The following is a 27,070-nucleotide window of genomic DNA, read 5'->3' on the forward strand; positions in this document are numbered from 1 at the left end:
GTCCCGTGTTTGGAGGCTGTGAAGCCCCAACCAGAGGGCGGTGACGTCATACACCGAGAGAGGCAATAAAAAGTAGATCAAGGGGTGACAGAATTTCGGAAACCGCCGTGTTTACAGTCTGCTTTTCTGTATATTGTTAGATAATATTTTTAGATAATAATTCTGTATGTTGTTATATAATTACCGAGCAATTTATTAGGAACACCTAATACACCTGTACACCTGCCATTCATGAAATGATCAATTATCTAATCAGCCAATCCTGTGGCAGCAGCAATGCATAAAACCCATGCAGATCTTAAACCTGCAGCTTCAGGTAATGTTCCCATCAACCATCAGAGGGGAGGGGAGGGGAGGGGAGGGGGGGTGATCTCAGTTATTTTGATTGCTGCATTATTGGTAAAGCCAGACAGGCTGATTGAAGTACTGTTGTGCTGAAAATCATCAGATCAGCAGATCTGATGATTTTCAGCACAACAGTCTCTAGAGTTTAGTCAGAATAGTGTGATATAGTGAGCGGCGGTTCTGCAGACTGGTCAACAGAGAATGACTAGACTGGTTAGAGCCGACTGACAGGCTACAGTAGCTCAGATAACAACTCTGTACAGTTGTGTAGCGCAGAAAAGCATCTCAGAATGAACACCACGTCCAACCTTGAGGCAGATCATGTTGGGTTCCACTTCTGTCAGCCAAGAACAAAACGCTGAGGCTGCAGTGGCTCTTAGCACAGGCTCCCCACAACTGGACAGTTGAAGACAGGAGAAACGTGGCCTGGTCTGATGAAGCTGGATTTCTGCAAAGACACGCAGCCCTGGTCAGCAATAGCATGGACCCATCCTGCCTTGTGTCAACAGTCCAGGAAGACCACTAACGTTGATGTTCTCGAAGGTGTACCGAGAATGGACTTGTCGCACATCAAGTGCCTCCCAACGATGTAACAGTGCTGCCCCACGGGCCACTGATGCCAGAGGGGTATCCGTTGGAGGTACAGAGCAAATCGATTCCCCGCTGTGGAGCAGTTAACCTCTTTAACGAACACCTTCCATCACCTTATATACAGCCGACATCTCGCTACCATCATCCGGGTAGGGGTGGTTATTCCTACTATTATGTAGGTGATCATATTCTGATATGACTGTGCAGAACGAACCTTTACTATAGAAACATTAAGAACCCCGGTTTGTAAGGGTGTGTGCAGTGGCCTCTGCCATCACCAGACTTCAAACCTAGATGCGTCCGTGGACCAACTAGTCAAAACACCAAATGGGGTTTCATCTCCCCTGCATGGTTCCGACACTTGTTTATTATGTTTTGGAAGCCCAAAACCTCGCTAACCCTTTTCCTATGCTTTGTAACTCATCTTCGTCTAATATGAATGAAAAAAACAAAACAAACACAAAACACTACAGTCGTCTTTATTTTCTTCATTTTGGGAACATTATCCTTTATGATTTTTCTTAACTCAGATAAAACAAAGACAAGCATGAAGTGATTAATAGGTTGTTTAAGTCATATTTATTAATGTAAGAATGGCAAATCCAATAAGCAGATCAGTTTGGAAGGCCACCTTATAGAGCTGTTTACAATTTGTTCACAATTTACATACATTCCAAAGAAGGCACATATATATCACACACAAATAAACAAACGTCTTGTTTTGGTGCTGTGAGAAAGAGGTATGGCATCAGACAATGAAGAAAACAGCACTGCCTCGCTTTACTGTGATATCAGTTAAATAAGACAAGCTGAAGCAATGCAAATATATCTGCTATTAGACACTGCAAATACAGAAAGCATACAGAATAGCATTCTATTCATGTGTAATTTGACCAATTACTGCAGCACAAAGTCAATAGTTAAGAAAACAACCATGAAATGACATGCAGCTAGGAAGTGTAATTTGAATGTGACTCTAAATCACGAGGCTGGGTGGATTATACTGGCAGTGTTAAATGACAGTTGTTAAGGCACTGTTAGGTTCCAATGGCACATGAGTTTGTTCTGTTTTAATAAGGCCTTCGAGTGGCTGAATGGTTCCAAATAACACTGGCAATAAAACTGTAAGGCACTATATAACTAAAGACAGCTCCACCGTTTTATAGCAAACTTGTTACCAAACTCGTCATCAGAACCATGGCACTCTTCCCCCCCCATGTTTTAGTCAGTATTTTTCAACTGCTATGCCTCAACCTTGTACACATGAACAGATTAGCCTTGTTGCCTTATCACAGTTTTAAGGCCTTCTTGGGATCTTTGTTTCTTGAGTATTGAAGGGTTCGGTCAGAGGGTTTTTATATTTAAAAAAAAAAAAAAAAAAAAAAAAAAAAAAAAAAAAAAAAAAAAAAAGTAAAGGGATTGAAGTGAGAAGTGTAGTGGAAAACTAATTTTAGTAAAGAATAAGAGGAAATGAGTGTGATGGGTTAAGCGTTTGTCCTGCACTTTAACGCAGCATTCAAATCAGGATCATTAAAACCAAAACATAAAAAAAGCAAGAGTTGAGGATACTTTACAAAATTCGCTTTCAAAGGTCAGCAGGCTAGAACAGCTTTAGAGTTGGAAAAGAGCATGCCCTCTGTCTTCATAGGATCAGCTGATACTCCTAATCCTCACTCCATCACAACCGTCATGCCATTCCTGTTTCCCGGCTGTTTTAAGAGTTACTCCAAACTGTTAAATGGAAAAAAGAAGGCCAATGTTACGTATAAGCATTTACAGCATATGGCTTATTACAACACCTTCAGTACAGAGCCAGAAAACATCACAGATTATACAGCTAATGTAAAAACTGTACATTAACACACACACACTTACACTGTTAAAGCCCCTGGGAACACATTTTGATATACTGAATTGTTGTGTAATACTAAACTTAGGTGTTCTGGAAAATGTTCAGCAAAGTTCAAATGAAAAACAAATGTGATAAAAACACCAAAATGCACTCATCAGACTCTGGGCGTGAACTTAATATTGTAATGAACCAGTGTGACTGACCGACCTCAATCACTGACAAAGTTTGTTTATGTTACCATGGCAACACGCACAGCCTTGAGGCAGAAAAGGTGCGTTTTTTAGCTTTTTTCTTTGAGTCGTGGTTATGATTTCATACATCTTTTGGGTTTACTGAGGTTCTGATATCTGTTACCAGCCCATATATAGATACAAGCTCGAGCCACGACTAGGGAGCAGCTGCCCAGTGAGTCCCATCGCCTCTCCACTTTGGCAGCCGGCTACACGCTGTGCTGGTTGGGCGGGGTACGGGTAGGCAGTGTGCAGTGGATCTCCCCAGCTACGGTGCAGCTAAATTCTGGGCCACAGTAAGATGCTGTAACAGTTCTGAAGTGTCTACTGTGGGGAAAAAGCTGTTAGCATGTCTAGTTGTGTTGGCTTTGATGGTCCTGAATCTCCTACCAGAGTAAAGTGGTTGAAAGAGGTGGTGTCCAGGGAAAGAGGTCAGGTATAATCTTGCCAGAACACTTCATGACCATGCTGTTGTAAATGTCCTAAAGCTTTGGCAGAGTACACCCAATGATCCTCTTAGCTGCCCTGATTACGTGCTGAAGTTTGGCTCATTCCTGTGAGGCAGACGATCCGAACCAGATGGTTATGGATAATGTGAGGTTGAAATCAATGATTTCTGTGTAGAACTGGATCATGAGGGCTTGCGGCAGATTGAATTCCTTCAGCTGCCTTAGGAAGACCCTCCGCTTGGCAGTGGAGACCTTGTTCCCCTCCCATTTCAGGATATGTTGGTGTTCAGGAACGAGAGTGACTCCACAGTGGAACCCATAATGCCATGGACGTTGAGGGGGGAAGGGGGAATCTGAAGTCCACAACCATCTCTATAGTCCATCGTGTGCTCAGCAACAGGTTGCAACAGGCTGTTTGCGGTATTACACACAGATCTCAGGATCTTCACAGATGCTTGGAGACGCAGCTGTTGGAGCAGAGACTGAAGAGAAGGGGTGAGAATGCACAGCACTTGCTGCCTCTTGTTGGTCAGAAAATCCCTGATCTACCAGCAAACAGGATCTGGCACCAACAGCTCAGATGGTTTGTCCTGCAGGTGCTCTGCACAACAGTGCTAAAAGCCAAGCTGAAGTTCACAATCAGAACTCTAGTGAACTCTAGTTGAACTCTGTTCAACATTACTGGTTTTATATAGGACCAACATTGTTCTACTACTGTTAATAGTCAGAGTATACCTTACAAAAAATGTCAGGATACTTACTAATAATGATGACAATGATGATTATGATAACTGCTATCAAAATGGCCCACATCTGTTGGAAGCAAACACAAGCACATTACAACACTGACTTATTATGTTTGTGTGCTTGCATATACATATATCTTAATTTGCAGACTGGTCCTTACAGGCAGCTGTTCATGTTCTAGTTATTGGAAATTACCCAACACCATTTAATTGGGTCATTTAAAATAGGTCCATCTCCAAGAACAGGAACATGAGGCCAACATATAAATTGAATGTTACTATTAAAACACAGTTAACTATAACATCACCACTGCTGCACTGGGTAAAGTACTATAGGTATTTTAGCCTGGAGGCACAATGTTGCTGCATTCATTCGAGACTGGTGGTGGGTAATAGTAAGAACATGATAGTGAAGACACAAAATATGCATTAGGATATTTAGGTTTTCAGAGATTTGCTAACAAGTTATACAAGGAAATTAACCAAGCAAACAAGGAAAACACCCTGTCAGGGGTCGATATGGCTATTGTTTGGTGCCTCTGGACATGCTTCACATTTTATTCACTAAAAATGCACAGCCTAGGACTGACCACTGGGAGATTTATTTTGTGGTCTTTTTGAAATACTGAAATAAGGGCTTATGTTAAATAAACTAGCTTTATATCGAGAGCCAAAAAAGGAGAAGACGACGACCACAACAATAACACAACGTAACACTGTCATTTTTTTAGTTATGTGGCTTAAATTTTGAAACTCTTGAATTATTAAAGAAGAGTTCAGTAACCAGTGTTCCAGAAAAAAAACGACGATGTTTCATCAATGTCATTAATAATCATATCAACCACTCGTACTTCAAAAACTCTGCTTTCTGAGTTCCATCATCTCCCATTTACCTTGCAGTTCTTCCACCAGTATTTCCTCTTGAGCTTGGCAGCGTTGGTCTCAAACTGGGAGGCTCCAGCCTCAAGAGCACCTGCCCTGTCATCCAGGTCAGAAAGCTTCTGGTCTCGCTCCAACACCTTGTCCACGTTCACCCGCATGATGTCCACCACCTGGAAGCAGGAGAACACATAAAAGCACTTAAGACTCTAAAGGCTAAGAAAGGAAGAGCGATTTAAGGGTCTCCTTAGCTCTGCATCTCATTGTGGAGCCATGCTGGCCAATCTGGACACAAAGCGTTTCTTAAACAACTGATTTTATGGCAAAAAAAAAAGTTAAAACGCAAAGTTGTTTTGATTCCCCCCCTAATCTTGGCTTGTATTTGTAAACACCACAAGAGTAGAGGAGCTGACTAATTGTTGTTTGTACTCAACACTGTTGAAGCAGAAAGACCTTCATGATGTGCTTTTCCACCGACTATTAACACTACACAACAGGAGCATTCACTTATATTTAAGTTCATTTATGACTAAAACTTTGTTTATTTGATGTAATTTTGGAGAATGACAAGTATAGATAAATAGAGATTTAACAGAGACCAAACAGGAGAGTAAGGAAGACCCAAACAATCTCCCACAAACAGGTGGAGAGGAAGTGGTTTCTAAAAAAGGAACTAGACATACTCAAGGATGTGCTGCAGCAAGTAGTGTTTACACACAAAACTCAGTTGTTGTGGAGGATGCTTGTATCATTAAATTAGAAGAACATATAAAAATGATGAACATTACTATTCAGGCTGCATGATATTGGAAAAAAGATGACGTTTCAAAAGTATTCTTTTCTGAGAAATGAGAACAGTGCTTCAAGAGACAAAAAAGGAACATTTATTTAATTTGTCTTACATGACACTGCATGTTCTGTGATGGGACTACTGTGCATGCACACATTGCAATTACAATGCTGAAACAATATATTGTGCAGCCCATTTCTATTATTTCCATGATGATCAGCCTTATATTAGCATTCATACGTTTACTTACTTTACTAGTAACAGGCCTCTAAAAGCCATATGATCACTCAATTGTCAAAATAATCGGTAGATTACTCAATAATTAATATTAACTCTTAGTTGTCTTTAGTACAGAGAGCTTTAAATGTTTGTGGTATAACACGAGTGGCAAACTGACCTTTCATATATATATATATATATATATATATATTTTTTTTTTTTTTTTTTTTTTTTTTCCTTTCCCCAATCATCATCTGGAACATTCAAGCTAGTTCAAGACTTCTTGCCTTCAAAATCCTTACAAGATTAATGCCAACAAGACGACATCTGAACCTTGTAGACTGAGAAAGTACTTGGTTATTGAGCTTGGGCAGACTACCAGACACTCAGGACAAGGATTTGGGAGCACTGCTTGATGCCAAAGTTAGCCAGAAGGCTAGATAGTAACAAACAGCTTTAGAACACCAGCGTACTCATTAGCACTGTTCTGTTCAACAGGCTGGATGCAAACAAGCCTTTACTGGAAAGGCAGTAGATGTATGGCCTATTATCTCTGCCCATATGACTACTTACTTACCGAAGCATGAAAGGAACAACTTATCATAGATCAACAGACTTACTCAGCATCTGATACATGTAACCCTGATGGCCATGTATGTACATAGATTTCATTTGAAAGCACAGGAATAAACAACTCTGTCTCGTTTCTCTGAAAAATCTCTGAGGCCTTTATGTACATTTCATGAACCCTGTTCCATACGCCAATCTCTCTTAACCTCCTTTTTTGCTGTGCACTGGAAAAGTCCCTTCTCGTACAGCACTGCAAAGAATTACGAGACTGCACAACCTCCCCCTCGGAAATTACATAACTAACGACCATGGTAACGAAACAAAACACCTCAGCTGACGCATACCTAACCCATATGCTCCAGTGATCCACAAACGGGCTGACAGCAGTATGGAGTCCCGCCCCTTTAAGGCAGGCAGAGTGGGACAAGGCAACATGCGTGGGGCCCATGCTTCACTTACATAACCATGGTGACGGCGAGTTACATAAACGGCTGGGAGCCTATGAGCGCACGCCTGGGTGCAAGTGGAAGTGGCTGATGGGAAGGTTCAAGGGTCTTTGAGGCAGCTGCAGGAACTAGACGTGTCCCGAGCTGAACTGCAGAACACCAACAGCAGTCAGAGCATATAGTGTGCTACATTACTAAGCCTGATGACTGTACTGATACGTGCTAACAGTAGGGAACTAGGTACAAGGATCTGGGGCAAAGCATTTCCCCTATAAATAATGGCTGTGGATAATCCTCAGGTGTCTCAGAGTAAGACACAGATTCTTATTATAGAACAGTTTTTAGTTTTTGACAAGGTGATTTGTATTTTTCCCCCCAATACAATAAAACTAAAATAAGTGCTACTTCTTATTGTTTTGCAAGATCTGACTTAAACATTAGACATAACATAACAGTACTAAAAGTTACAGATGTCCCAAGTAGGTTTAAAAATATATACAGTTATTTATTCATTTTTTTCATTGCACAACTACAACCAAGCTGGGCGGTTTTGGCTGAAAGTTTTCCCTCTTCCCCAAACTTTCCATTCCACCCTAAATAATGCAGCAGTTATGTTCTGCTGTTGCACCACCATTTAAGGTGGAATGAAGATTTATCATTAGAAGCCAACTTCAGCTTTTGTTTTGGCTGCTAACTGTTAATGCAAAAAAACAAAACAACAACAACAACAAATCTGAGGATCATGCCCAAAAGTTTTGCCTAGAGGATGCCAGATGGCACTCTACTTCTGCAAACCTAAGAATCGGACGTAGATCAGAAACTTAAAAGCTTATACGAGATCCATAAAAACTGCCTAGATCAGACCCCAATCCTGAGTCACTCGATACACTAAGACATCCCTAAAGAAGTATGCAGTAGTGATAGGAATGAATGTGGACCGGTTTTGTGATCAAATGTGTAAACACAGTCTGACAGGAAAAATATTGTGCTTTATCCACAACACCAAACTAACAAACAGGACTTTGGCTTACTCAAGACACTCACCTAGAACAAATAAATGCAATAAAAAACCACACACAAACACAACAATTCTAGCTACTCACTAGTAGCAGCAGCTGCCTGCTCTAAACACAATGATAATGAGCTTAAAATCACAGCATTCATTCTTTAAAAATTGTTCAAGGGCTTTAGCTGAAGTCAATAGGACATTTTCCGGTGGCCGTAATTGGGCCTGTGGTTGGTCATTTTGACTGTGAGGGCTTGTGAGACTACAGGAAAGGCAGCCAGAGTTATAGGCGAGATGCACATTAAAGTATGGGTTTTTGTCCAAATCAGTTTCTGGCATTGAGTAATTTTCACTAAAATGCTGCAATTATTATTCAGTTATTGGTGCGCTACTCAAATAGGCCAGATTATGTATGTTTCCCACCCCCACACTAATCACTTAATACTAATCAATCAACCCAGAATGATACCATTATGACACGTAACATCCATATGACTCTCCATGCACCTTTACAGGAGTCTATTAATTGATCTGAATATTGTTTTACAGTCCATTACATTCTACTGGTCAGGAAAAGGCAACCAGGGCTACCAAACCTAATTTGATTCCATGTGCTATTAAAGTTTCAAGATTATTTTTAGCACACATCCCTGGTAAACACAACATGTAACAGATACAAGACTCACAGTACAGTTCTTGTACAGTGGTGAGCAGTAATGGTGAGACTTATAACCTCAAGTAACAGCTGTGGTATCCCAGACCAACCCTTCAACGGATGGTGAACATGGCCCAGATCTAATGAAGCCTAACTGAGACCTCTTTCTTACCCATTCATGACCACAGATTCTTTAGGAAAAGCCACAGCATCATCCCAGATGCTAAGTACCACCAGAGTATTACCCTGGTAACCACGATTCAGTTATTCTGAGACACTTACGAAACTCCTATTTTAGTGGCTTTCTAAATAAGTAAACTGATGAGTCTTCTTTGAGGGAATATGGCTTGTATCCCGCATTACCTAATCATTACCTGTCTGCTTCATCGCCCAGCATATTCCTACATTTATTTACATATCTGCAGTTCCCATATATGTAGAAAGATAATGGACTAACCAGAAGTGGCAGATAAATAATAACAGCAAAACAAGTATAATTAATGCTTCAATAACAGATGATGCCTAATATTATGATAATGTGACACTCAATTATATCAATAATGCTTAGTTTTATGTGCGAGTGTCGTTGGTAAAGTTCATCTGAAGAAAGACTGGCCAGAAGTAACCCTGGTTTTACCTCATCTACTTGAGCCTGGGTCTGCTGCAACCTGCGGTTGCCGCCTGCCGCTCCTGAGGCTCCAGGACCCTCTGCAGACCTGGGGAGGGGGTAAAGCACATGCTCCGTCAGAATAACAAGCACAGCAACAAGCACAGTGGTTGATGTGGTGTAGTGGGTAACGAGAAAAACTAGAACTCGATTTCCTGACTGGACCGGTAGCATTAATACAAATATACACTTATATTTAAATTATGTCTTTATATGAGTTCCAAACCTTTATTACATTTAGGATATTATAAAGATATTGGTGAAGCAGTGAAAAGACAACTGATTCTCATGTACAGTACAGGCATCTAGGCGTAGTAGATTTGAAAAGGACTGTAGACAACAAGTTGTTAACAGAACATACAAAAATAATTAACATATATTTTACAAAATTAAAGTGTGTAAATCTAACTGTGAACTTGAACTTTCATTCATAACGTATGGTGCATACAATGACACACTGTGCACAAATCTACACAGCTGATCTGTTTAGACAACACATCCAGCCAGCCATGTAGATGGCTTAGATACAATTAAAAAGACCCCTTTTAAGGCTTCCGATCTCCAGGTACCAGTCTGGTCAGGAAAAGAAGTTAATACAAAAATTGTGCTATACTGCCCCCATGTGGTCCGTGACTAAACAGCATGGATTCCTATAAGGCTTAAGCAGAAGATCTGTAGCTAAATGCAACAGTCAGTTTAGGCAAGTACATCAAATTAAAGAAATAACATCATTAAGTTCAAACCAAACAAACGCTTAACAAAGTGAAGTAATTAGTCAGAATGCAGTTCAGCAATAAGTACAATAGACGTCTTTACTCTTTACGTCTTTACCATGCTAAAAGTCTTACTTCCCCCAGTCTGGGGAAAGTCTGTAACGTGGGCGTGTACAGTGGTCACTAGGACAGAGGAACCAACTCTCTGTGGTAAAAAAAGAAAAACTGTACTGACAAGACTATTCAACAAGGTAACTCTCAAAAAAGGGAGGTCTGCTCACTTCGGGTACAGGAATTCTTTCCAAAAGGAAGCAGCAAAGGGGAAACACGTGGTGGATTCATCTGAATGATCTGGGATGTGTCCAGGAACTCAACAAGAACTTCAACAAAGAGCTGACCAGGAAAATGCTCTGAAGATCTACTTATCCGGTGTTGCTGAAAGCAGTGCACAAACAGCCTTAAGCTTCAGTCCGGAACTGTCCAAATACTGACAGCCACCCCAGGATTAACTCAAAAGTTTGTTTTGTCTTTTTTTGCAGTAATAAATATTTGTATGTTACAGTGACTGGAGCTGTATAAGTGATCTAAGGGGAAAGTATGTAGGTGGGTAGAAAGGCAGTATTATTTTGTAGAATGACTGTGTGAGAACTGCTAGAAGCAAGTGCACACTTGCTAGTGTGCAAAAAAAAAAAAAAAAAAAAAAAAAAAAAATAATAATAATAATAATCACACACACACACACACACACACACACACACACACACACACACACACACACACACACACACACACACACACACACACACACACCACATTAAGTGACACTCAGTGGTTTGCCATCACCTACAAAGTTTTGAAGACTGGAGAAAAATAAAAGGAAGAAATCCCACAGTAACCACAAAGTCTAATACAATGTGTATAAAATTTATATAATAACTTCAGTATAATAACACTGAAGAGGGGGACGAAATGAAAATGAAATGAAAATTATTGGCAGAAACTAATTGGACACAATGGGCCAAAAGCCAAAACTAGCCTAGTTTTTCTACCTATGCTTTTAAATTAGAAACAAACATTTCTGAAAACAACAAAAATGAAATAAATAAAAAGAATGAACTTCAAATGAACTTGAAAATGTGCAGTTTATCATAATCCTTATATGAAAGTTATAAAAAGGTACATATTTGAATTGTCAACATCATATTTTTTACATTTCATAAACTGAGGCTGTAGGTGGCGTAGGCATGCCAGCAGGGACTTGTTTCTGTTGTGTTTCTGTATTCTCAGGATAAAGAATGAGATGTGTTTTCAAGTCTCAAACCGGTCATGAGACGTCCTTAGGCATTAAGCCACCTCTTGATACTCTTGGCATGAACAGTGATTATAAATTGTGTGTCTAATATTCGCTCAAGCTATTTAAAAACCATCACATGCATTACCATTAAAATTATTTGAACATTAACATTAACATGTTCTGCTGTAGGTCTCAATTCTCTTTTCTCCAATTGTCTTTTTCAAAACGTGCATTTTATTACTTTCAGTTCCAACAAATTATTGTGCTGCATTCTGTGAAGCATGAAAATCTACGCATTGTGAGGCTATATGGGTCACACAGTTGCTCAGGTTGCTCAGTTGACCCAGGTCTCTTTTCCAAATCCTGCTTTTGAGACATCGAGTGTAAAATGTAAGGGTTACATTTCTCACTTCCTTATAAACTTATCCCGTAAATAAGGCTCTATGGGAAAGGCTCGCTTAAATAACCCAAGCAAGCTCTGGATGTAGTTTCTGGTATGCTTTTGAACTCTCCATCACAGGCTGCCCATTACACACTTAGTCATGTGAGTAATGTGATGTTCTATTCTCTGACAGTTAGGCCAGCACTACCAAGAGACGCTGCATACTTTCAGAGCAAGGTTAGCAAGTTACTGACTGAGGCTGAGCCTGCAGAAGGCATCAGCAACAGCTTCTGGATTCTACAGTTTCTGGTTAAGCAGGACATTCGTCCACAGTTTTGATGTTTATCGTAAACATTAACAATATGTGCCACGTGTCCACTGGTCCCCAATGCAAATGCGTGCATAAACACACACACCATGCACAAGACGTATTTAACCAATATTCAATAAGGGATGTCTCGATCCAATCCAGGCATTTTTAATGGATTGGCCATCGGCTTTTAAAGTTACGATCCACTTTCGATCATTAGGTGTGCTGCATCTGGTGTTCTTTACACACCATTAATAGACATGATCCTCAGCTGCTTAAGTGATGCACTTCTTATTTTTCTGAGTGTAGTACATTTGTGTACATTTCAGCTGCACTGAAATGTCATGAATGTCACTGCTGTATTATTTAGGTGGAACAGAAAGTTCAGGAAAGAGGAAAACTTTACCTTAGTTAGCTCAGAGCCTCAACGTAATGCAGCAACAATGGTCAGGTAGGTTAGTCAGACTGGACTGGTCGTTTGAAAAGTTGCTCCAAAGTAAGTCAATTTATAATTTAGTCTGATTTTAGAAACATTTACTGAAAACAGACACTCAGCATTAAAATTGAGGGATAAAAACCTTGATCGGGACCTTGATGGACTCACTGACCTCCAGAGGAGCAGAATGTTTAGGTGCCCACACCAAGGCTTGCAGCATTTTTCCACCAATTGTTTGCATCCCCTACTTGTTCCAGGCACTTTCTTCTTCTGTAGGCCAGGGGAGCACAGCGCATTTTCAGCATAACTGATGTAACAAGCTCTCAAGGTTTTAGTTTAGGTGACAGTTTAAGCTCAAGTTACACTAAACAGAGCATATTGGGAACTGTATATATCTAAGCAGGTCAAGACAGCTCACATGTCAATGTAATATTGGGAAGAGTGTAATGGGCTTGTTTATGAGGTGCCAAATGTGTGGCCTTTTCAACACCACTGGAGAGGCTCTGCCTATTGTCATCTCCTGCCACCACAATTGGATGAGTCATATGAGGCGTGGTGTTTTTTTATCAGCTAGCACTGCACAATAGATTCTTTTTCTATCTGCATACATTAAAAATATACAAGCACACAAAGTAGACAAAGCTATAGTGACGCTGTTTTCCCCAATATGCTTTACTATGTTTGTATATTTGTATGTATGTATATTTGATTTAGTTTCATATTAAAAAGGAATACTGTCAAAAGAATCACATTTTTCTCTGGCCTCATCCAAGTATATCTTTATAATCCAGGTGCCTACTGGAGGATCAGAATCTGGCAAAGCATCATCTAAGACTTATCATGAGCTTAAATAGTTGAATCTGTAATAAATTAAATGTGAGCATAAATAAAGACACCTGGTTCCAGCCCGGCTACAGTTTCTTTTCCATTTCTTTTTTCCATCTCGTAATAATTATGCGACAGTTGCTGTCATCGGATGTGTCTGGTCTCACTTTCCCGTGCATGCTCACACAGGTAGCATGCTTACTTGCAAAACTGAGCATACTAACTAAATGCAAATAGAAAACAGTAAATTTTTTGTGGACTGTTTTTGCTAATTCCTCTTTTGTGTGCAAGGCAGCACAGACTACACTCTGTGAATGTCAAAAGTTGTATGGTTTGAATTACGGTTAAACAGTATGAGATTTAAGGCATGATAACCGTCTTAGAAAAAAAAAAAAAACAGTATTTAAAAATTCTTCCTCTTGTTGCTGCTGCGGTTTTATTTTTTATTATACATTGCCCCTTAAAAGAATGAACAAGGATTTTTGGTTGAACAAAAGTTTTATAGTTAAAGCTTGAAACTATTTACTAATGAATGTATATAAAAATCTATACCTTAAGTACAATAAGAAAATAAGAAGAAATGAGAAAATAAATAAATAAAGCAGAAGAATAAGAAAGTTAAAAAGTTAACTGTGAAAATAGTGAGACATGGTGGGATTCTGTACAGTTGCTTTTTTTTTAAGGACATGTACATTGTACATAACCATCCATTCTCATGCCACCGTACATCTAAAACAAGCATAATGCTGCAAACATAGTTGCAGATAAGATATGCTCTCTGCTTGGGCTGCACAATATATAGTTTCAGCATCAGCAATGCAATGCGGATATGTGCAACAGTTACAGTCACAGGACGTGAAATGTAAATTTGTATTAAACAAATTTAGATTAAAATCACTTCTGATGAATCCTGTGTGTATAATATTTTATATATATATATATATATATATATATATATATATATATATATATATATATATATATATATATATAGCCCAGCCTGCCATTTTCTATACCTTAACAAAGGTGACTCAAATGTGGAGCCTATTCCATGGATTCCTGTCATTAACTCTGCCCAAGTACAGTTAGCTAACCGTGCAGAGCACTGCAAAAGAGGAGGGAGCTTTACATGTAGGTGTGATTTCACATGCAAGCGTTCCCTGCTAAACTGCGTCAATGTGGGAAAACAAAAAGGCCACTGAACAGTTACCCTCCGTGCTCAGAACCGCTTAGCAGTGGAAAAGTATTCAGTCTTTGTTTTTTTGTGGCTCCTTCCATGTTCTTGCATTCTGTCCATTCCAAACAGTTTACAAAATCTAAACTTGAGAAAAAAAAAAAAAAAAAAAAAGTCTCGGGCAATCTGACCTACTCAAGACTGACCTATCCCTGGAGTACAGTGTATTGTGGAAAGGAAAGCACATTGCTTTTAGGATTAGCAAAAACAACAGCAGGAAAACAAATCACATGGTCTTCGCTTCAGCTAGTCCAAGTCCACTCAGGCAACCCAAAAATAACATCCGAGCACTTAAAACCTGAATGGTGTGACCAGTTTTAAACAGGTCAACTGCAGGACTTTCCACTGGCCACAAAAGCCTCAATTCACTGAAAGGTCCTGCAGTACACTCAAATGCCCTGAAAACGAAATGTCTTGACCATCATCGCATTCAGGGGACCACTTGAGGTGACCAGTAAACTGTTGTCCTCATTGTAGTAAATTCATTTGTTGGACATGATTGGGTTACAACTGGTGTACATGGCTGTCTTACTGTGAGCACCAATCATCAGTCAGCATGGTCTGAACCACAATGTTCAGATGCAAAAACTACACACGTTTGGTCAATTTACATTTTTTGTTGCTTTCTAGGTGAAAATAAGTGAACAACTGCTGACACAGGGGTTCAGCCATGCACACACACAGCTTGTGTAATTTTCCACAGAAAAGGACTGCAAGAAGAACAGGATGCTGTTGCTGGAGTGTCTGTGCATGAACCTACAGGACTAGAAGAGCATAAATCCCCATGGCTGCGTTCTCTGAAGTGATAGAGCTCCATCCAATAGGTTTGGGATGAGCTGGAGTGCCAGAACTAATCATCCAACATAAGTACTTGACCTCAGTACAGTTTTCAAGGCTGAATACGATCAGATCCTTGAGTAATAGAAAGGTGCCAACATCTAATACAAAGCTTTCCCAGAAGGGCAGAGAGTGTTACTGTAGCAAAGGGGGACACGCTGTCCTTTTTCTATGATTTTGGAAAAAATTATTAGTTTTTTTAGGTGTCAGCTGTTAGTGTTTTATAGGTTTCCCTGAACGTGTATCTGTGGCCCAAAGCAGGCTTAGGACAACAAGGTCACCGGTTCGATCCCAGGCCCTGCAAGGCAACTAACCCCTAGCCATCTAAGGTGGCTGCCCACAGTTCTGGGTGTGTGTCCTCACTGCCCTTATCACTAGTATGTGTGTGTGTGTGTGTGTGTGTGTGTGTGTGTGTGTTCACTGCCACAGATGGGTAAAATGCAAAGGCTGAATTCTGTTGAACTGTGCATCGGCAGTAAAGTGTGCTTGGCTCTAATCTTTAGATGTGAACAGCTGTATCAGGCTGAGATATAGACAAAACAGACTGCACCTCATGAGACAAACAAGAGGAGCAATCTCTCTGACTTTCACTACCTGATTGTGTTTAACACACTGTTTAGCTCTTTAACGGTCAAATACACTAGAATACACTTCAGATTCTGTATGATTGAACTGATTATTACAGTACAACTAATAAAACCCACTAAACCGGATACATGTCTGCTGCTGTTAATGTTTTAATGGTGGACATGCTGTGGGAGGACTGTGAACATATGGCTTGCTGTGTAGATGTGAAGGCCTGTGGTGATCTGAGCACTTCACAAAAGACCAGGTCTGTATGATCAACACCTGATCACACAAGGGAGGGTTTCCTTCACTTTCTGCTGGAGGACATGGGTTTGGGTTTGGTTCCTGTGTTTATTCATAGAGAAAAGCGAGACAGCAGTTTAGTGCTGGATAATTTCAGTCACTAAATATCGCAGAAAAACAAGGAGGAGGACAAACACCCAGCTGATCAGTTACTCAACAACTTCTCAGGGATTTAGCTAGAAAGGTTTCTGCACTTTGGGATTTAACGTATCTAGCAGCTAGCTAATTCTTCTTGAGTCACCGTGTCCGAGTGAATGTCACCAGTTTAGCATTTCTAAACGACGAATTTACTAACTACAATTAGCACAAAAATGTGTGTAAATTCTCAGAAAGCGAAGTTGGTAAAGGTAGCTAACGCAGCCAGCTACAGACGCTCGTAGGAGGTGACTAATCCAGCTCCGAAAAGTAGAAATCCACCCCAGGGTGTAGCTCTGCCGCAGCTCGGCGCTGCCCGGGCAGTCGGGACTGAATCCAGGGGTGGATTCGTACTTTCTGGACCTGGAGTCGCCACCACTGCCGAGGCCGGTAATTTACGCTAAGCTAGCTATCTAGCTAATTAGCAAGCTAACAGGCTCATAAGTTCTCTAACTAACAACATTTAGCCAACACAGGTCACGGAACACAGCCAGACCTAACGCGAGACGCCAGCGCCTCTAAAAAGCTCACAACAATGTTTTAAAAGCATAAAGAGTATCTTTAGTTACCGCCAAACTAAGGAAAACACTAGCTAATGCTAGCTAGCTAACATGCTAACCTGTTGCTGAGGGAGGCCTCGGGAAGTTTGGGCGTTGTTTTTAGTGGCTGTTTCGAGAAGCTAATTAACATAGATACATTCAAAATAGAAAAAAGATTTTATCTGAATTTATATGATACACAAACCAGCCGCTCAAATCGACACACTGGCTTTAAAACACACTTACATGATTCTTGGTGTGGTGTTTTGTAGAGACCCAGACGCTGTATGAGCTCCGTAGTGATCAGCACTTGCAGCTCTGTCTGTATGAGCTACTGACCCACAGCGCACTGCCTTAAAGGACCAGCTCCCTGAAGTGCGTCTTAACAGTAACCTCAGAGGAGTGGTTCACACTAAAAGTGAATCCCTTCAGCTCAAATGTAGAAATCAGCCAAATTTGGAAGCCTATTTCCACCACTTAAAAAAAAAACAACAACAGAATTGTGAGATCTCAAAGGATCATAAAGTAAAGAGAGTTTTTTTATTATAACAAGATAGCGCTTAAAATAATGACGGTATCTCATTATAACAAGATAGTGTCTCAAAACAACGAGTACCTCACAATAATGACTTATTGTCTCCGAAAAATTAGATCATATCTAAATAAATAATGACAGTATCTCAACATAATCACAATATCTCAAGATAATCACTTAGTATCTCAAAATAATGACTAATCATGACAGCATCTCAAAATAATCACAATATCAAAATAATGACAGTATTTCAAAATAACGAGATAGTATCTAATGAAATAATAACAGCATCTCATAATTGTCACAGAATGATATCTCAGTGATTTAGTGATGATTTAGTACCTCAAATTAGTGATGTCTTAAAATAATAATTCTTAAAACAGGGCCGCTATAGAATAAGTGTTGGAAATCCCAGTGAGCATCCTAGTTGTGCACACAGCCATCGTACTTAGATTTACAAAGACACTGAGGATCATGGAAATAATTTAAGAGAACAGTTTTTTTGTACACCACAATTGTGCATAGGGTGTTTTTTTTTTTTGTTTTTGTTGCATCAAGTCAGCTGCTCATCCGCTGGGGAATACCAATCCACCAACTTCATCTTTTCACCTCCTACTTTCATGAGCAAAGCCTCCAAAATATTCCATGTGTACTTCAGGAAAGATATATATTATTAGACAGTGCAGAATGGACGGCTGACAATCCGGTCTTTATAGTGATGTGGTCTGCTCAGCACCTCACAGTGATGTTTAAAACATAGCACTGTTTAAATTTGCATGATCATATTCAAGAACGAACGGAAAGATCTCTTGATTACATGGAACACAGTTTTCCTAGGAATAAACTCTGGCCTGAGAGGAAAAACCAAACTGAACCAAAACTCCCCAAACACCATCTCCCTAAACACCATCTCCACTTCTATAATGCTGGCGCCCTTTGTAAAATTCTCCTAGATTTAAGTGCTGCATTGACCACAGTTCACTACGACAGACTAATGCCTGTCTCTCAGTTATTGGTATCATTAACACTCAACTATTTTATTTTTTTGCTCTGAATAAACATGAATCTGCCATTACATACCATTACATAAGGAGTTCCCCAAGGATCAGTCCTTGGTCCTCTCTTTCTTATCATCTACATGTTACCCCTTAGTCAGATAATTCATTTTACAATAACATGCAGATCTATAAAAGCACTGAAGCTACAAATATCCTGCCACCCCCTGCCCTACTGTCCTGTACACAAGACTTCAAACAGTGAATGAGCACAACTGCCTTAAATGAAACCATAACAAAATAAAGTCTTACTCCTTGGTCCATAATTTCAGTCTTTCTGAGTTTACTTTTATTGTTTGATGGTGTGCTTGTTTGTATCGTTGGTAAAGTTTTTGACTCTTCACACACATTTTTAAGTCTCTGGTTAAAAATGCTTTCTTTCTTTCACTCCTCGCTTGTCTTTGTCCCATGCTCATTACGCAAGATGCTGAAACTCGATTGATTATTGCAAAAAGTCACAGTAGGAATGATTTCTACTCAATACTGAATAATTCATTGTAGTTACTGAATAATTCCAAGTTATTACATAATAATTCAAACTAGATCCTGAGAAAAAATATTGGAGTTACAGAATAATTAAACGTATTTACATAATAATTCAAACTACATACTGAGTAATTCATAGTAGGAACAGAATAATCCAAAGATATACACAGAACAACACACAGTAGTTACTGAATAATTCATACAAGATTCTGAATAAATGATAGTAGTTACAGAATAATTTAAACTAGATACTAAGTAAGTCATGGTAGTTACTGAATTACTGCAGTAAATAGTTACTAGCAGTTACTGAATACTTCATTGTAGACGCACTGAAATTGTTCTAGCAATGACTTATTATTAATTTAAATGATCCATACTAAATATATAGTATAGTATATATAGTATAGTAGCTAAACATAGATACACACACACACACACACAATATTTCAACTTCTAAAAACAGTGGAGAAATAATACCCAGAAGTACATTTTCATTTTCAGATTTTATTTTACAGCAGAAATTATATAAAGCATTCAGAAAACATTTTCCATATTTTTAAGGGCAATTCAAAATGTTTTGCATGGCTTCAGCAGCTGAATATTTTTTTTAAACATATCCAACAATTCAGTGATGCTCTTACATGCACAATTACAGAAAAATAAATCTCACAAGAAGGACAGAAAGAGAGAGAGAGAGAGAGAGAGACAGCTGAGGAAAAACAGAATGTGAGGAGAACTCAGTGGAGGAGGAAGAGGAGGAGAGGAGGAGGAGGAGGAGGAGAGGGGATACAAAGCAGGGAATGAGAGAAAGAGGGGGGGGCATTGAGAGAAAGAGATAGAGAGGGGGGGGAAGAGAGGTCTAATACTAGTTTTACATGCAGAGTGTTGATTGCCCACTGCCCTGTAAGAAAGATGGGCTTCTATTTTTAGCTATTTTTTTATTTTATTCTTAGCGTCATTTGAAAATGATGAAAACGTGCATTAGGGTCGGGAAATATGAAACCAATGTCCATAGATCACTGAATGCCTGACTTTCTGTACCACTAATTGCATAAGAGGAAGTGAACTAAGCATGTCTTTCATTCCTGTTTTTTCTCCTTTTTAAACCCCGCGCTCATTTTGATCTACAGTTCTCTGCTTAAAAAGAAACGGAAACGGTTTATTGCTCTGCGTTTGTAGGTGAGGAGTGGTAATCGGTTCATATTAAGCCTAAACTGTGTTCAGATATTCCAGTGAGGTGGAAAACAGGATGACCAGTGTTCTTATTTAATGGTTGTCTTAGCCAAACGCTAACCTGTTCTATGCTTATTGTCACTCATTCATCCATTTTTACGCCACAGGAGATGTGTATGTGATATTAAAACTAGCTCAGCACCCAAAAACAAGGTTACAAGTTCAGTGATGATTTTGGTAAAACAGCCACACTGCACGAGTACCATGGACAAGGCTTCGGAAAAAGGAATTCAGTCGGAATGGTGAGGTGAAACTGAACTGTGCCTACATGCCACTCTCGCCTCACTCTGAAATACAGAACGAATGGGCTTGATACTCAGATTAGCTGGACGCATTCACAGCTGAGGTATTCTTTGCAGGCATTTCCACTCCCGCAGGGATCTGGAGATGCTGAACGACTAATGCCTAAGCTTATGTTCCCTGGTCAGTTTGGTGACGATGGTCAGATTTGAACTCAGCAGTCATACAAGATCGGTCCTGCACATGTACAGTGGTAGGAGCAACCTTTTCCTTAAAGAACCATCCACTGAGAGGTTCTTTAGGGCAGTGGGTCTCAAACTGGTCCTCATATGACCCACATTTGTGCTCTAACCCAGCTCCCAGTCCAGAAATGTGGACTGTCTGGGACAGTGGTTTCTAACCCTTTTCCTGGAGGACATCCTGCTCTGAACATTTGAGTGGTTTCTGCTCTAACACCTACCTTCAACTACCTTCAACTCAGGAAGGGCTTAACTGATCAGTTAGGGGGAGGGTAAAAACACTGAAACCGTGTGCAAGGCAAGGGGTCCTCCAGGACCAGGGTTGGGAATCACTCCTGAGGACTGGTTTGAGAACCAGTGCTTTAGGGGAAGAAAATTGGTTGTTCTGCAGCACCGTTTTAAATACACCTTTATCGTTAAGTGTGTTTCCCAACCTGGGTTTCCCAAAGCGATGCTTGCTAAGGAGGAGGGGTGGGGGTCCACGCTGTCTGTGGTTTTTTGGGGACCAATGCAGTTGTTGGGTGCCTCACGGTTCATGGGCTCTGCATTGCTGCCTTTTGTGCAGAGCACTCCAGGCACAACTAGTCTAAAAACACAGATGAATGCGTTGAGCTTTCAGTGCTGACCAATCAGAGCAAAGATGGGGTGGGCTTTCGGAGACTGCTGTAATAGTGGTTGCGGCCCTTAGCAGCATGGGAAATTGTGACGTAAACAAAACGTCTGGTTTTAGTTGAACTTGTTTTTGCCAGCGCAGCTAATTAACAGTTATGCTCTGTTAACAGAAACAGCAGTAAGTAGCAGTAAAACTGACGAGTGAACCCCCAAATATGAAAAATGGTGCTTTGCGATTTGTTTTTTTCCCCACTTTCAAAAAAAAAAACATGAACAACGAACCCCTCCCCCTCCCCCAACAACATGAAAGTCTTTAGGTTTGTATACATGGAAGTAATGTCATCACTGTATATTTATATCCTGCAGATTCTGAGTGAGACCCGAAGCCCTGACCCGTTCTAATTGTGTCTTCACACTCGTTTCCAGAGGTTGTTTTTCTTTTTTGTCTTTTACCGCTCCCTCCCCGTTTTGGCACCCTGAGTAAAATTACAAAAGGGAGGCAGACTGTTCCCTAAGCTGAAAGAACCATTCACAATAGTTGGTCTGGTTTGAGACACAGCAGACGTGTTGAGGCAGATGCAGCTTTCCGTTACTGAGCGTACTTCACTGTAAGGACTGGTGTGTGTTCATAAGATGTCCATAATGATGATTGGTGATGACTTCCTGAAGTTTAGCTTGCGCGCTCAATGTTGGAAGAACATAGCTGACTTTGACTAGACGGAGAGTGGAGAAACGCTTGGAACTGCACGAATACCGACGCAGAAATACAAATAAAAATAAACCTAGAAATTACACGCCAAGGTCTACAATACGAGTCCTGTTCCAGTCATGGTTTGGCTGCTCTGTGATATGAAATGAAGTGTTTTATGAATGTTATGCACGCTGTCGTCCTATTCTACTGACTGATTCTATCTGAATACTGACATGAAAAACAGGCATGCTTAGTGTTAGTATTCGGTCGATCCGAAACCCGGTTCTCATGCAAATGCCCCGGAAATGTACAGATCGCGTCTCAATACGCTATTACCTGGCACCCTTTATGTGTGTAAAAATGAAGTGAAGTAACTGAAATTAGCTTGTTATGGCTAATGCAATCAGGGAAGGAGCTGGAAGAATATTTTTTCTTGGGGGAAGGGGAGGGTGAGAGGATTTTGGTGTTTAGGTAAGGGTCACGGTTGAGGAGAAGGAAGGGTAGACCTGGGCTATGAAGGGAAATTTTGTTGGGATGGTAAAACCTGTTTTCAGCCTTGCATATCCATGCGTATCAAAGCAAAACGACAAGAGAGGAACCCTTCACTATAGTAATACACTCCTGAAAGTGGGTATTGTTTTTATTTTAACTCTGAAGCTTACGCTTTTAGGCACTTTCTACATTAATACTGATATTAAATCTCTGCAATAATAATAAGAAGAAGAATGAAAAACCTGAAAATCATAGAAGAAATCATAGAAACTCTTTTGTGCAAGACCGAAAAAAAAATAAACACCAAACAGGAGAAGAATCGGGCTGAGATGGGAGGAGATAGATACATAGCCATTAGACAGAGACCTGCGAATGAGCACCATACGTTCTGGTTAAAAGGTTCAGACTGAATGCAGCTGCTGGTGTGTGTTTGAGTGTGTAAAATTCATCCCTCGTCCACAGTAACCTCCACAGTCTTCTTGTTCGACCTCCCTCTAAACTTCTAGAAAGGTTAACACGAAGCCCTTGAGCGCAACTCCGTTTCACTGACGAAACACAAGTAAATCATAAATACACCCATAAATAAACACAAAAGTCCATCATGGTCCTGATAATTCGATGGCTGGGCCGCTTGGGGCCTGTTATGACACGACGTGGCGTAAGAACAACAGAATTCGAGCGTCTGATGATGGGATGGCAGTCTTGATCAGCTGAATCTCAATCAAGCTTGTGTTCACACTTTAAGCACCCTGGACAGCGGTGTGGTACTGTGGTACTGATCCAGCTCAAATGAGCGTCTTAGCATCATGTTGGCACCCCTGCTGATTGAAACCTGCCGCGTTCTCTGTGGAGACGCTCGTATGAAATGGCCCTAGAACATGCGTCACTTCAGCGGACACTAAGTTTCCATGTCTTCATGCATTCTCAGTATGACCCTGAACATGAATCAGGTGAGGCTTGGCTTAGGTAACACTTGAAATAGTCTTAGACAACATTATGCAGTCTTATGTAAGATGTAATACGCATGGTTCTCCGTTCTCGACCACACCACGGCTTACGCTATTATCACTGTCCTACCTCAATCTTTCGGCTCTGCTTCGTTACTCTCCTCCGGAGCTCTCCAGCACAGAGGGAGGATCCCCTGTTCGAGACTACCCTTTACAAATCTTTCCTACACAGATTCAACAGTTAATAGACGCTTCCTCATGTCCAACCTCATGTCCAGCACCTTTATGGTATGAAACTGCGTCAAATCCACCTCATTCCTGTGCTTTTCTGAGTTTATTCTTATCAGTAAATGGGTGGATACCTGCTTATTAATAACCTTAGGAGAACTGCACTATTCCTCTGGGCACGGTGGGCGGAGACCTCAACTGTATGACTGGGCGGGAGATGGAATGAATCTGAATTCGTTTCTTGAATTGAATCGGTTCTTCTACATCTGTTCCTTGAAAGATAACTCAGTAATCTCCTGTTGAGTAATAGAATTATCATTAATCAGGTAAGTTGGCACAATTGGCAAAAGCATAGAAAAAAAAACGGGAGTCAGAAGAAAAATTCCATAATTTTCGAGCTCCAAAAAAAATAAAAAATAAAATAAATAAATAAATAAAGAGGTCGTATCTGATAAGGTTATTTGGGTCTCCCCTAACTCTATACGTTTTATCATGATTTTGCAACAATGTCATGCTTTAGTAAACACTCTTCACAAGAGCATTTTTTTTTTTCAAATAAAAGACTCTTATAGTGAAACTGAATCATTTTACAGACCATAGCCACTACTAGTTTTTTTTCTTTATATTATGTTCTGTGTCATTGTCTTAAAGTTTCATGCACATGGCTCCGTCTTTGCACCAGGTATTTACATTATTTACAAACAATACAACCATACATCTTGGGCGTTCAAACAAAACTATACAATATATTTTTTGTTCTTTTGTCGTTGTTTTTTTTGTCTCTTATCGTGTTATTATCCCCTTTTTATGAATAAAATAATATATATTCTTAAATACAATCCTCTTCGGATAAAGGTTCTGGCTCTCCACGTACCCTCTCGCGTCTTCCTTATGTACAGAGACCACGCAATAGTCAAAAATATGGATTTCGCTTGGAGTTGGTGTGTCGGGACCCTCTCGAAAAAAGTCTCTAAAGAAGTCAAGGCAATGTTATGTCAGCCTCCGCTCAGAAGCAGCTTTTGGCAGCTTTCTGGAGGACTCCGAAATGAACAAACAGCAACAATGAAAACCACTGAAACCATGTCACAGCGCACACACACATACATACATACGTACACACACAGCAAAAGTTAAAAGGTAAACCTAGCAAAAATATTTGTTTCTGTGGCACAATGTTTAAGACATATAAAAAAAAGAATTGCGTTAAAAAAATATATAAATTAAAACTGTACGCAAAAAGAGGAGGAAAACTGAACTGAGGTAAGGCCAAAAACTAACAATGACCTGCACAGACAGAACAGAAGGATGTGGTGGTTTGGAGGGATGTGCTGGGAGTTGGAGGGATGTGCTGAGGGCTGGAAGGATGCTGGGAATGGATGCCAACGCCACACCACGCTAACTATGAAGAAAGGAGAATCGAATGAGAAACACAAAAACAGTTCCACCAGCATGCAGGAGCCTTTGGCTCAAACACATGCACTGTTTCCAGATTAAATTCAGCAAAAACACGGGACTCACAAAGTCAGGCCAGCGAAAAAAAGTGACGTTAAGAAAAGGACTCGTTTAGAAAGTCAAAAAACACACAAAACAGGTACCCTATAGAGATCTGGCTCTGTTACAGTTTCAAATCAGCACTACTTTCCTTTCTCCAAAAAACAAACAAACAAACAAACAAACAAACAAAAAAACACAAAAAAGTAAGACACTGAAATTTCATCATCTTTGCCCAGACCCCATCTACATTCATATGAAAGCCTACCCATCCCTTCCTTTTTTTGTAAATCCACTGTAAGGATGAAAGGATGGCTTAGTCAGAAATGAAGATTTGTGACTTGTAGACGTGATACATTGAGCTGACTGAAAACTCTGCATGCATATGGTCAGTGAGATGAGGTCATTTTTTTTGGTTTGCTTTTGTTCATTTTTGTTCTTTTTTTTGTCGTTGTTCAAACAGGCCGTTGTTGTTGTTGTTTTTTTTCCTTTCCTTTTAGGAATATAAAAAAACGGAATAATCATAAGCAGGTTCCGGCATGATTACAATAATGCAAATGTCATGTGTTTTTCGTAATCCTCTGAGCTCCTTTACAAGCGCTGTCAGGAAAAAAAAGCCTTCAGCTCCGCGCCAGACGCTCCTCGATATATATATATATATATATATATATTTTGTTGTTGTTTTTTTTTTTGGAAAAAAAAAAAGAAAATGTATGAAGAGTGCAAAAATGGCATGAAGATAATGTCATATTTCCCCAATATAGTCTTCATTTAAGCAGAACTCCCCACTTTCCCAATGGAGAGGAAAAATACACAATGCTGTGGCAGTACCAGAATCAATAGGATCAGTCAGTGGAACTACTGTCAGTAAAGGAACCGTCAGTAACCGTGATGTTCTACCATCTTCTGGGATCCATTGTTTGCTTGTTTGTGGTTTTTTTTTTGTTGAATAGTTTTTGCCTTTTTGGAAATTGTTCGTCTCTTGTAAAAACAGAAAGGGGAAAGGGAAACAGTCTGGACGTGGACGTTACATTGCGACGGGGCTCTTTGGCGAGCTCTCATGTTCCTTGGCCTTTTTCAATTCTCTCGCCCTGGAAGAAACAAACAGATGAAAGACAGGAAATGTGGGGTTAGACTGTGTCCTGAACCAGCCGGTAGAAGCTTCAGAGATGTATCAGCAGGAGACACACTTGCCATTCTCACAGTTATTCAGAGGTTACCAGAATACTTATGAAGATGTAAACCGAAGAACCTATATATATATATATATATATATATATATATATATATATATATATATATATATATATATATGTATATATATATATACATAGAAATATATGTATAATGGAGTTTGGAGGAGTAGTGCATCTGGATACTCATGGCTCCTAGGTGGACACGGCCCTCAGGGGACCTATCTAGACTAGAAAGTTGGTCTTTACGGTGGACTTCATGTAATGCATGTTAGTTTTACATTTTATAGTGCTGTTTAGAAAATGACCTGATGTAACATACTGCCAGTCGACCTCAGAACTACACTGTAAAATAGAAATCAGTCAAATCAACTTAAAATGATGCAGTAACTGATTATAGAGTGTGATTTACAGAGTTAACTCAACTCAGTTCAGTCAAAATTCTCCTAACTCACATTCTTTACTTCTGCATCTCAGTTTGGTCAACAATTCATAGTTTGTTCAAGACTAGAGGTTATTAAGTGAGCTGCAGCTGAAATGGATTAATTGTTATTTAAGATGTTTAGTTTGAGCTCCTCCCACTCAGTTTGGTTACTGTTTATCTGACT

General features: G+C 39.9%; 2 protein-coding genes across 10 annotated transcripts in view; both read right to left on the reverse strand.

The window, feature by feature from the left end:
* Positions 1–2,325: 2,325 nt before the first annotated feature.
* The window catches only part of vamp3 (vesicle-associated membrane protein 3 (cellubrevin)), a 298,514-nt gene continuing 273,769 nt past the window's right edge, over positions 2,326–27,070 (reverse strand). Inside the window, exons 1-5 of one of the 2 annotated variants that reach the window (XM_072666398.1) lie at positions 17,267–17,351; positions 9,416–9,494; positions 5,107–5,265; positions 4,229–4,280; positions 2,326–2,667 (exon numbers count right to left, since the gene is read on the reverse strand). In XM_072666398.1, coding sequence (XP_072522499.1) covers positions 2,651–2,667; positions 4,229–4,280; positions 5,107–5,265; positions 9,416–9,494; positions 17,267–17,268 — 309 coding nt within the window. In that variant the 5' untranslated portion in view covers positions 17,269–17,351 and the 3' untranslated portion in view covers positions 2,326–2,650. Of the gene's footprint in view, positions 2,668–4,228; positions 4,281–5,106; positions 5,266–9,415; positions 9,495–17,266; positions 17,352–27,070 lie in introns of those variants that run through there. The other variant, XM_072666399.1, reaches the window with a different exon arrangement.
* Positions 19,619–27,070, reverse strand: part of LOC140543323 (calmodulin-binding transcription activator 1-like) — a 363,513-nt gene continuing 356,061 nt past the window's right edge. For all 8 annotated transcript variants that reach the window (XM_072666395.1, XM_072666396.1, XM_072666397.1 and 5 more), the window contains one exon: positions 19,619–26,360. In XM_072666395.1, coding sequence (XP_072522496.1) covers positions 26,328–26,360 — 33 coding nt within the window. In that variant the 3' untranslated portion in view covers positions 19,619–26,327. The remainder of the gene's footprint in view (positions 26,361–27,070) is intronic.

This window comes from Salminus brasiliensis, chromosome 21 (genome assembly GCF_030463535.1).
Source record: "Salminus brasiliensis chromosome 21, fSalBra1.hap2, whole genome shotgun sequence".
In the NCBI taxonomy this organism is placed as follows: Eukaryota; Metazoa; Chordata; class Actinopteri; order Characiformes; family Bryconidae; genus Salminus; species Salminus brasiliensis.